At 41.1% G+C, this 12412-nt stretch overlaps 1 protein-coding gene across 22 annotated transcripts in view; it reads right to left on the bottom strand.

Annotated features, from left to right (window-relative positions):
- Window positions 1–12412, bottom strand: part of NDEL1 (nudE neurodevelopment protein 1 like 1) — a 47244-nt gene that overhangs the window by 19373 nt on the left and 15459 nt on the right. For 10 of the 22 annotated variants that reach the window (XR_008481493.2, XM_054255831.2, XM_078373019.1 and 7 more), the window contains 4 exons: window positions 10966–11139; window positions 9881–9982; window positions 8306–8397; window positions 4408–4559 (listed from right to left, as the gene is read on the bottom strand). Coding sequence is in view for 21 of the 22 variants with exons in the window: in XM_054255831.2 (XP_054111806.1) it covers window positions 4408–4559; window positions 8306–8397; window positions 9881–9982; window positions 10966–11139 (520 nt within the window). In the remaining variant the exon portion in view is untranslated. Of the gene's footprint in view, window positions 1–23; window positions 284–1238; window positions 1274–4407; window positions 4560–8305; window positions 8398–9880; window positions 9983–10965; window positions 11140–12412 lie in introns of those variants that run through there. The other 12 variants (XM_078373024.1, XM_078373023.1, XM_008996541.5 and 9 more) reach the window with 5 other exon arrangements.

The following is a 12412-nucleotide window of genomic DNA, read 5'->3' as shown; positions in this document are numbered from 1 at the left end:
GAAATGAGTGCTTCATGTGAAGGCAGGTGGAACAGAGAGAGAACCACAATCCACCAGGGTCTCACTGAGCACTTCTCTTGTGAGTCAGGAAGTGGAAAGTTAAAGAACAGAGAAGAAAGCTGGCCTTATAGGTGAGATGACAGATCTGGTGAGATCCCTTCGGGGACCTGCAAAGCTGTGCCCAAGAAAAAGATTACCAAGAGAAGAGACTCGATATTCAACATACTCAGTTTCAGGAAGCAGCAGAGAGCCCCAGGGCAATGTCTCAGTGGACGATGCAGGACTAAAGGAAGAGAGAAGGGGCAGACTTGAAGATACAGATCTGGGAATCATATATGGAAAAAAAAGGTTCCACAACTATAAAATTTCATGATCTTACCACCAAAGACTAGGTAAGGAAACTGAAATACAGAGACTCCAGCTAAGAAAAGGTGCTAAGATCAGCTGTAAAATGGCAGTGGAAGAAGTGCAAAGGGGGAAGGCACATTTAGAAGCTGCTCAGAAGGACAATAAATCTAAAGCAACTGAGGTAAAGGATGGAGACATGAAATGTGTCAAAGCAGCAAGGATGAGGGCATTGGAGAGGGCAGGAGGGTGGGCTACAGCGATCCCGAAGAGCCTGCAGGCAGGCATCGCCACACCTCGACTCTCCCTATTTCAGTGGATGAGTGCACCGAACAGCTCCAATCTGTTCCAGTCCTCAGCCCAGGCTCTGCAAACTGCAAAGCAGTTCTGAAATGCAAGGGAGATCTTACACACATCCCCGTCTACCATCCCATTTTAACTGGGGACTACATGCGTGAGCGCAGAGGTAAGGGAGTGCCCATACAGCAAGGCCCCATCATCACTGGTGCCTGATTTGAGAAAACAGAAGCAACTGGGTCACAGGAAGAACCCCAGTCCCATGACGACGGTCGAATGTGATCCCAGGGCCTGAAAGTGACCCTAGACCCCATCACCAGACTCTGACTTAGCCCACCTCAGGGCTGCCACCTGGTATGCTGCTCCCAGCCACCCCAGGACCACTGCAACTAATTTGTTCTTGCTTCCCACAGCTGAACTAATAATAACGGCATACAGTCAAGTGGAACGGCACCTTGAAAGCTCACTGACGGGCTGTAAGTGGGTTAAAGCTGAGTCAGCCCCATGCAGTTAGTAAAACCAAATCGTTAATGTGTCTCCACCACACACCAGGATTGAGAAAGAACAAAAAGAGCACAGCAAACAAATTCAGTTACCCATGAACAACGTGGGAAATATGACTTTTTCTTGCCTAATAAAAGAAAGGAAAACATATTAAACAGTAATACAAATACTATTTCCACACCATGCCCTAAAATTAGTCCACGCCCACCTACACACAGCCCAAAAGGACTCAGACTGGCTTACAAAAATAGAGCACGTTACGTAAGAAGTAACTACATAAAAGTTATGGGAAAAAAAGAATGTTTTTGAGGGAATTCAAGTGACTACGCTACACATGAAATGTGTGTTCTTTTAGATGCTGAGACAAAGGGTTACCACAGCTGAAGGAAACAGCTCAGCACCAGGGAAGCAGGCACAGCAGCCCACGTTTCAGGAACTGGCAGAAGTGATCACAGACTGGGCAAAATTCTGATTCCAAAAATCCCTCAAATGACCAGAATTTACAAAATACTTTTGAATCCCATAAAGCAATATAGCCCAGCTAAGGTATATCGTTTTATGTGAGAAAGCTTCACTGCATCTAAAGCTGTGAGGGGGTAGGAAGGTGGAGGGAACACATGTACAGTCACATACATGCACACGCACACAAACCTACTCTGATTACGTCTTTTCCACAGACAATCCTGCCACAGGCTTCTAGCGGCATCAGTAAGCTCTCGCCACAGTGTTACAGACTCCCCAGGAGTGAAGGGAGGGCAGGCAGATTCCGCAGTGGAGGGCTTTTTGAAACGAGGAGCTTTTCTCATGCTGAAACTACAGGCCATGCTTCTCCACTTCTATACAGGCAGGCTTTTGTTTTTTTTTTAAACCTGCCAGAGTGTAGAATGAATCCAGGAATCGGGATATCCTGCCCTTCCTTTTGCACCTGATACACATCTTGGTTTTTATCCAGTCAACAGGTTGGCAGGAAGAAAGGCCAGAGGTAAAAAGCCAGGCAGGCTAGAAGCCAGAATCAAAGCAAAGCAGCAATAAAGTCAAAACACAGCAAAACCCACGAAAGAGTTATCCTCAGGATGCAGCAACTAGAAAGCCAACTCCCAACAGGTTAATGTTTCAGTGTGCACACACAATCCACTTATCACACCAGCTAAGCACTCGCACAGTGGCCAGCCCACAAAAGCAAATTTCTTGATAGAACAGGCACAGTGTAAAACCAAGTCTCTGTAACTGTTCCTATTGGGAAACACAGCACATTTCCAGGTTCAGTTCAAGAAAAAAAGCCTACACTTGCATCTATGATGCTCCCAAGGGACAGGGGTTGAGTCCGTGTGCCCAAGGCCCACTCCTGGTTTCCGCTCACACTGAGTCCCCACATCTCCCTGAGAGCAGGTTCACCTCTTGGCAATCCCTGACCTGGTGCTCTGCACTGGGAGGCAAGTGGCAGGCAGGAGTAGTGACCCTGAACAGGCAGTGTCATCCTTCCCTCATCGTGACTGTCCTGAGGGCTGCCACACACACAGGCACCTGTCCAACCAATCCATTTATGGTTCATGCCTGCTCTCATGTCATAAGGCACCTGAGGCCCATCAAGAAATATGATTCCAAGGAAAGATTAATAACTACTCTCAGAGAGGGTCATTATATGTTGCCGGAAAAAATAATTAGGCACTGTTTCCAACATTTATGAAGACTTCCCCAAACGTTCTCCATATCGTTTGGGAAAATGGCTATGCTCATGTGAAACCATCCAGCCATTCCATTTACCATTCCAGCAGAAAAACAAGGGCTACCTCAAGTCTGCCTGAAACTCCTAAGCCTGAGGAAAATCAATTTTATATTTATTCCACCCGAGGAACCCCAATGGTTAGAATAAAGTTCTGATTACGGATCAGCATGGTAGCAATCCCAGGACTTTGGGAGGCTGAGGAAGGAGGAACACTTGAGCCCAGAAGTTGGAGAACAGCCTAAGCAACATATTGAGACCCCATCTCTTAAGAAGACAAAAAATAAAAAATTTCAAAAAAATTTTTTTAAAAGAATAAAGTTCTAATTTAATTCTTTTTAATAGTGATGATTTACAATGTGCTTTTAATATAAAGTCCTTAATGAAATGTATATAATTCAGGGTAAAATTCTCTTAAGGGACAGATATCAACCAAAACACTCCACTACAAGGATAAGACCCTTTTCAGAGTGCCCTGTGTGTCAAATCTGGCCCCTTCTAAATGTGCTATCATTATTGGGGATGGCAGAAAATAACAGCTGCCTTAAGAAACTGTGAACATTTCTAGAGTTGTACCTGCTCTGCTTTCACAGAAAAGCAAGAATTACCTCTATGACTCAAAGCAGAGATAGTGGCAAGGGATCATGGGTGCCTGTTAGCTGTTTCAATAACAACCTCAGCATCCCCAGGCCTCAGGTCCTAACTAGTGACCTACATTAAGGCAACCATGTAGTATTTAAAAATAAATAAGTAAACTGAGGTAGAAAAATACACATGACATGAAAAGATAATGGCAATATAAGTCATGATAGGCACATTGCAAAGCAATCTTTAAAGTATAATCCCATAACTGTGTTAAAACAACTTATGGATAAAAGATGCATAAAAATATGATTTGACATGCCTTGGCATAACTAAGGAATGCAGAAACAGCGTCAAAGCAGGAAACATTGACTTTTTAGTTCATGTACTTCTATAGCAACCCAAATTTTTGCATTAAGAATTATGATTATCACTGCTTCAATTTTAGGATAATTTTACTTCAATCTTCAAAAAAGCCTTAACTTTATACAAAAGTTGTATCTCCTAAACTGTATTTGATCCAGTGCCTAAATACTTCAAGGCCTTATATTTCTCTAAAATTCTAACAGGGGAGGTCTGCTGTAGAGTTTGCATATGTTTAATTGTGATGCTCTCTTGTACCCCTAAAAAATATTTGCAAGCTGGCCAGCCTGTAAGCGCCTGGAGAACAGGGACCTTATCACAGTCACTTGACTCACCAGAGCCTCACACTGCTGCCTTTCAAGAGTCTGCTTCCCAGGACAGAAGCCTCAGATTCAGGGTTCCTGGGGCAAAAGACTCCATGGGGACTAGAGGACATCAACAGACTTCACATCCCCTAAGATTAGAATGATAACAGCCTTCTAGGTAGGTAGGTTTGTCAAGCTGAGTTTAGCTTTGCAAGGCTTCATTATGCTCACTTAATAATCTGTAACTTCACTACTCAAAAAATCTCACTGAAAACATTCAGGACTTACCCTTTGTCGAAGAATGATGTATGCCCTGTTCGAGAGAACTTTGTGCCATTGCCATTCAGCACCCCACAGTTAACATTCCCTGAAATATAGGATTTTCGTGATGCTTGGTCCTTTGCAAAATTCCTGCAAGCTGCTAATTTGGATTCTAAAGCCTACAAAAAAAGGAGGAGGAATGATATGGTTGTCAAAACAGTAGCTACACATAAAAATCTGCATTTCAAACCATTTCCATTTCAAGCCTCAAAACCTACTCATCTCTGTTGATAATGATGGTTAGTTTTCAGACACAATCACCTTGCTAATAAAAAAGGGAATACTTATATTCCCTTTCTAATGAGCTTCGAATATTTTATGTATTCGTCTTAGCATTACTTCTTCCCCTTATAACTAAGAAAAGCATGGCACAGGAGGCCCGGCAGATCCCAGGTCTCTTGACCCTACCCAGTGTTGGTTTCTAAGGTGTAGGCTGTTGGTTGGTGTTGGGGGGCAGGATGCATTTTGGGAGCAAGCACTACTAAAAATCCCAAAAATATCACTTGAGAATTTTTTTTAGTGCAGCCAATTCTTTCTCTAAGTTCTTCATTTTTTCTACTGCATGGGAATGGATGAGAGAATTTACAACACTTGACATGAAATTAAAAGCTGTTTTATTTCTCAGAGCACTCTGTAAAACGTTTAACTGATACCCTTTGTCTGCAATTAAATAATTCACCTGCAAATGACACTGGCTCTTCAGCATTTCCCTCTAAATTGGGCACCCTTGTTTTGTATCTGTCAGCACAACACCTGGCAAGCACCAGGCTCTACCAATAAACAGATGACATGAAGAGATCAGGCGTTTCTCATCTATTTCCATGTGCTCAGACATCACCAACTCCCTCTTTCCCATAAACACTTTGCCCAAATCAAACCCCTCCTCCTCCAAAAAGAAAAATACCATCCGTGGCAAAAAAAAAAAAAAAAATGCAATTCATGTCTATTATCTACTACACTAAAGGACTGGGAATGCACAGCTAAATTAAGTCCACAGGTAACATATACTTCACTTTGAGAATCCATTCAAACTTCCTCCCCCTACATTCCAATAAGAGCTATTAAGAAACAGCAACGACGGCTGGGCACAGTGGCTCATCCCTGTAATCCCAGCACTTTCGGAGACCAAGGCAGGTGGATCACTTGAGGCCAGGAGTTTGAGACCAGCATGGCCAACATGGTGAAACCCAGTCTCTACTAAAGAAAAAATTAAAAAATTAGCCGGGTGTGGTGCCACACACCTGTAATCCCAGCTATACACCTGTAATCCCAGCAGGAGGCTGAGGCACAAAAATCGCTTGAACCCAGGAAGCACAGGTTGAGCCTTGGTAGCACCACTGCACTCCAGCCTGGGCAACAGTGCAAGACTCTATCTCAAAAAAAGAAACAGCAACAAAAACAGACCAATTTTTTTCTTCTCTTTCTTTCCTATGACAAAAGTACAATGACCTAGTAAAATGACAACAGAAAAAAAGAGAGGTAATGACCTTGTAAGACAGACTCTGAATAAGCACAATTCAACAATAATTCAGCAGCTTATTAAAACTACACACACACAGTAGAAATTGACAGCCATTCATTTTCCATATTCATTCATTCAAATACATTATTGAGCATCTATCACACAGCAGGCACAAGTTACGTCTGAGACATCAGTGAGGCATCCAAGCACAAGCAAGCAGGTCTTTTCAGGGGAAAAGAGTGGTCTAGAGATAAGGATTTCAAAGATATCCACACCCAGCGGTGGATGAAACCATGGTTGTGATTAAGATCAGAAAATCAAGGACAGAACTCTTGAGTAAAACCAATACTGAAAGGGTGAGCAGATGAAGACCCAACAAGACGACTAAGAGGAATGCAAAGAAAGTTGGGAGCAGCCACAAAACAGCATCAGAGAAGCAGAGAAAAGAGGGCATTAATAAAAAAAAAAAAAGGTCAGTGTTGAATGTTTCAAGTAAAATTAGGACAGAATAGCATCCGTTAGATTGGGCAGCACTGAGAGCACCAGTGAGCAGTTTTAGCGGCATGAGCAAGGGACAGAGCCCAGGCTTACATCTCTGGGGAGTGCACATGCAGTCAAAACGCTAACAATAAATGGAGACATGCTTTCAAGAAGCTTTAAAGTATGTGATATGTACCATGTAAGTACTATATATATTTATACGGATAACATGTAATACAGAAATATTAAAGTATACATGTATAATACATAACATATAATGTGTAATACATAAATGTTACACATAAATATTAACACATATATAGCAAAAGGTTGAAGATACAGGAGAAATAAAGATTTGAGGGTTGGAAAAAATGAGATCCGAAGCACAGATGGACAAAATTAGCCACGGGCAGGAATTTGTACTTTCACCACTGGGACAAAAAGGAGGAATGGCTACAAATAGAGGTAATAATAGGAGGGTAGTAACAGATGATGAGAATAGAAATCAAAGGACCTTAAAGTAAATGGCCTTGATTTTCTCTGTGAAGAGGGACTTCCAGTACAGCAGACAAAGCCAAGTAAAGAGACATAAATGAAACATTCACAGAAGCAAACGAGGGCTAATGGGCAGCGGCAGACCAAAAGTATTGGTGACTTTTGGAGGTCATCATTTTGATGACTCTTAGAAAACAGATTGTCGGCTGAATGCGTAAACCATTCAAGGATGCCAAATTAAACTTTCATGTACCACTTCTGAATAAATTAAAATACTAAAGCAAAACAAACAAGGCACAAAGACAGACAACATGGGGTTGAGGAACAGGTAGAACTAACCCGAGAGTAAAATGAGGAGAAATTCAAGAGCGATAACAATGCAGCGGCCCTAGAAGCACATCCGGGCATCCTGCAGAAAGTATGAATAAGAAGCTGGAAGACGTAAGAGCAAAGAAAAGTGCAGGTTTCTTCTACCCAAAAGAAAGAAGGGGAAAATAGAAATGCTAGGAAAAGAAAACGGCATACAGGTCGGCTTGATATGAATATTAAAAAACTCAACATGATTTTGAGTAAATTACAGTTAAACAAAATTCTCAAAACACATTTGTTGAGTGGCACGAATATAAAGACCAGAAGTGAAACTGTTCTGGAATACAAGGCTCACACCAAGGAGAAGGCGCTGAAGTTGAGGCGGCCAAGGAACAATAAGGTGGGCAGGACTAAGAGTAGAGAGTGATGCCATGAGCCAAATGTTAAAGTCCCACAAAATACAAGACAAGGGAATGACCAGGAAGACGGGAGACAGCAGCAAAGACCAGGATGAGGGTGGTAGAACACACAGCAGGCCTTAGACAAGGACAGAGGCATTGTGCTATTGGAACAGGAATGGGAAACAGAAAGAATGCCCGGGGGAGCCTCTGAGCTCAGGATACAGGCTTTTCTGCAGAGACAGCATGGAAGTGTCATCTGGACTAGCCTCTGGCTAGTCACTGGATGCTTTTACTTCTCAGCTTCATTACAGCCTTTACCACAGAAAAGTATCCTTTCTTTCTTTCTTCACTTCAAATTAAGAAATAATTCGGCCAGGCACAGTGGCTCACACCTTGGCACTTTGGGAGGCCAAGGCCGGTGGATGACCTAAGGTTGGGAGCTTAAGACCAGCCTGACCAACATGGAGAAACCCCGTCTCTACTAAAAATACAAAAAGTTAGCCAGGCATGGTGGCACATGCCTGTAATCCCAGCTAGTTCAGAGGCAAGAGAATCGCTTAAACCTGAGAGGTGGAGGTTGCAGTAAGCCAAGATCACGCCACTGCACTCCAGACTGGGCAACAAGAGTGAAACTCCACCTCAAAAAAAAAAAAAGAAAAAAGAAATAATTCAATGCCTTTTCAGTGGAAACACCTAGTGATCAATAATTGAAACTTACCCCCACTTTGCGTAAGAGATCCCCCACAATGTTCAGTGCTGATATCCTAGCAGAAGGAGTTAGTGGACTGGTACCAAAACCATTTGGTATAGCTATAGAAAAATAAAAGATGAGTGATTACACTTGCATTTCCCTTTACATTTGGGTTTGGCTGTTGAGATTACAAAGCAGTAATAACACTCAACACAATATCAATAAACTACTTCCAACTATGGATAAAGTCTAGATACCATAGGCAGGTTTAACCACTCTCCAATTGGTGAGCATTTACATTATGTCAAATTTTTCACCATTACAAATAATGCTACAAGGACATATACTTTTACACATCTAGATAAGTATTTCTGGAAAAGATATTCCTAAAAATAGAACTGCTAGGTCAGAGCATATGCCCATTTTTTTCACCTTAATGCTCTCTAAAAAGCCTATACCAATATCAGCAATCTATGTGGTGGTGCCCTCAATAGTATCAGATATTATCTTTTTTTTTGACAATTTGATAGTCATGTTTAGTTTCTATTTCCAAAGTAACTAGTCACTTGAATCTCTTCCGAAAATCAGCTGCTTAGTCTTTGTACATTTTTTTCTACTGGTTTGCTGGGAGGCCGAGGTAGGATAATTGCTTGAACCCAGGAGGCAGAGGGTGCAAGTGAGCCAAGATCGTACCACTGAACTCTAGCCTAGGCAACAAGAGCAAAAATCCATCTCAAAAAAAAAAAAAGAAAACAAACAAACTTTGTAAATAGTAAGATACAATTAGAGACAGACTACTTCAGAAAGATCAGCTCTAAGATCTCACAGATTTCTCTGATCACCTGCTGCTCCTTGCAATTCTGTGCTTTCTTGCAATGAAACTGCAGTGATCTAGTACACAGCAGCTTTTAGGTTAGCCAGTGAAAATGTATGCTATTGGTTCCAGCCTAAAAACATACTATTAAGCAAATATTACTGCCATAGGGTTGCCACATCTCATGCTGTGCCAGAGCAGGCTACATGTCCCAATGACTCCCCAAGTCCAAGAATGAAAACTCTAACAGGCTATTAAAAAAATACATGTACCACCTGTGGGTGTCACTGCAACTGAGGCTTTTAACTATCCTGATTAGTCCTCAACTAAAGGATTTTCACATCTGCATAATTCTAATTAGTAACATAATAGCAAAACTTTGTTAGCCCTCAGATGAAATTGTGAAATCTTCAAATACACAAGCAGCTATTCTGAAAAACTGATAATGAGGGCTCCTGATGACTGCTATACTCTATTGCCTGCCCTTGTCCTCAACAGTAAAGATGGCATAGTAGCGCAATTAGTCACACCTTACGACCGTATAGCACCTTCACATACCTTATCTGATGTCACCTCGTAACAAGGCAAAGGCAAGTTGAATTATCTACTCAAGAGCTACTAAGCACTTGAAATGCGGTTAATGTGAACAAGAAACTGAATTTGTATTTCATTTAGATTAATATAAATTTAGGCCAAGGCGGGTGGATCACGAGGTCAAGAAATTGAGACCATCCTGGCCAACATGGTGAAACCCCATTACAAAAATTAGCTGGGCTGGTGGCGCGCACCTGTAGTCCCAGTTACTCGGGAGGCTGAGGCAGGAGAATTGCTTGAACCTGGGAGGCGGAGGTTGCAGTGAGCCGAGATCGCGCCACTGTACTCCATGGCACCTGGTGACAGAGCGAGACTCTGTCTTAAAAAATAATATATATATAGTCACACGGGCTAGTGACTACTTTATTGAGTAGCACAGACATAGCTCACTGTACTAATTGCCCACACAGCATTTTGAAAGACAGAATCCTATAATTCAAAAAGGGGTGGGATGACAGCTTCTAATATAGGGTGAAAAAAAAGCATGGGGGGACAAGAGAAGCCAAAATATGAACTGTGAGCTACAAAATCTAAACAAATCTCAATTGAGAGCTTTGGGATTCCATTTTAAGGTTCTATCTAGTAGCTAAGTGGTTTTTCTGCTTATTTGGATTTTTAAAAACACAGTGGCTGATGGCCACATGCCTATTCTGTATATACCAATCATCAATTACTCTGCAAGATGCCTTTGAAAACGGCAGCTCCTGAAGCATGTAACAAAATGGGCATGTTCATCCAAGCTGGTACATGAGTCTGAAAGGTAACTTAATGATTCTCTGTACATTCTATGTAGAAAGGCCTCAGGTCTCCCATAAAATGCAAAGTGGCAAAAGGAAGAAATAAGACTGTGTTTAAATATGATCCCCAGATTTGTATGTGACAAAGAGATGTGCATAAACACAAACACACAATTAAAAAACCTCCAAATGTTAATACTGGGTGTCTGTAAGTGATAACATGATTTTTATTTTCTTTTTTGTCTGTGTTTAATACCTAAACATACTGCTATTATCAAAAAACCTATTGCTATAATCAAAAAATAAACTTTCCTTAAAAACCTTTAACTTTTATAAATCTCATCTTAAATATAGCCATCAGTTCACTGTTTCCTATGTATGAGTGGCCCAGGAAGACAATTCCTTCTTCTGTTTCACATAGCACTAGACTTCACCAACTTTTAAACTAAAATTACTCTAAACCTTAGCAACCCACTTCAGCAACAAACCCCCTTAAGCTGATAATCTAACACAACACCTCAAAAACAAAAGACATTACAAACCTTTCGGTGAAGGAAAAGTGTTCTCCGTTCCTTTGCCAACAGGGGTAGCTGGCAAAGAGAGTGACGCTTGGACAGCAGAGTCCATCTTTTCACAGTCTAGAGTTGGAGAGCTAGGAGCCGACTTTCTAGTTACTTCCTGCTGTCTTTCTCGAACTGCTAGTTCTTGCCTTAAATCTGTAAAATATTGCAAACAAGGGAAGGAATACTCACTAGAGGGAGAAAATATATCAAGAAAAGTGACATCTAAAATGTTGTAAAGACTTTCTTCCTAAATTACCATTTCTCAAAAAATGATTTTCTAGTTATTAATAATTTTTATATCTAGGGTAATAAAAATGGCAAAACTATCTAAATGATCTTTCAGAATTTAAGAATGTTATAACCTGAGAGAAGCTACTTATACTAACATGCAAAAAGAAACAGTGCAGAGTACAGAGTACAATTCACGCAAAAGTAAATATTCTTCACCAACTCATTTGCTTTTATTTTCAAATGCGTAGTTTTGGGATTATTGCAAAACTGACTATGTGGATTTTTGTAATTTTAAATGGGTTGGTATTAACTATCACCACTACGAAATATTTAGTTTTAGAAAAGAAGTGCTTGGAACAGTTTAAAGTTTTTTCATGCTTTCAAATATCAAGGATTTTTTTTTTCTTTTTTGAGACAGGGTCTTGCTTTGTCACCCAGGCTGGAGCACAGTGGCACAATCTCAGCTCACTGCAACCTCTGCCTCTGGGTGCAAGCGATTCTCATGGCTCAGCCTCCCCAGTAGCTGGGATTACAGGCACCTGCCAGTAATTTTTTGTATTTTTAGTAGAGACAGGGTTGCACCATGTTGGTCAGGCTGGTTCGAACTCCTGACCTCAAATGATCTGCCCGCCTCAGCCTCCCAAAGTGCTGGGATTACAGACATGAGCCACCACACCCAGCCAATTGAGTTTTTAACCAAAAATTAATGTATTCTTCTCCAAATATGCAATTAATCTACAGAATATTTGCTTATGTTAACAAAGAAACAAAGTCATCCCCCTTTTGGGTATGTATCCAAAAGAATTCAAAACAGGATCTCAAAGAGATATATTTGCACACCTATGTTCACAGTGACATCATTCACAATAGTCAAGAGCTGGGAGCAACTCGACGTCCACCCACAGATGAACAGATAAAGAAAATGAATGCATATAGTGGACTATCATTTAGCCTTAAAAAAGAAGGAAATCTTGTCACATGCTACACATGGATAAACCTTGAGGACACTTTGTTAAGTTTAATAAGCCAGTCACAAATACTCTATAATTCCCCTTATATGAGGTATCTAAAGTAGTTGAACTCATAGAAAGTAGAACTGCAGATGCCAGGGAATAAAAGGAAGGGAAAATGAGCAGTGACTATTCAATAGGCATAGTTTCAGTTTCGCAAGATGAGAAAGTTCTAAAAATCTGTT

The sequence above is a fragment of the Callithrix jacchus genome, chromosome 5, assembly GCF_049354715.1.
Source record: "Callithrix jacchus isolate 240 chromosome 5, calJac240_pri, whole genome shotgun sequence".
Lineage (NCBI taxonomy): Eukaryota > Metazoa > Chordata > Mammalia > Primates > Cebidae > Callithrix > Callithrix jacchus.
This window is presented reverse-complemented; position numbering and strand designations above follow the sequence as displayed.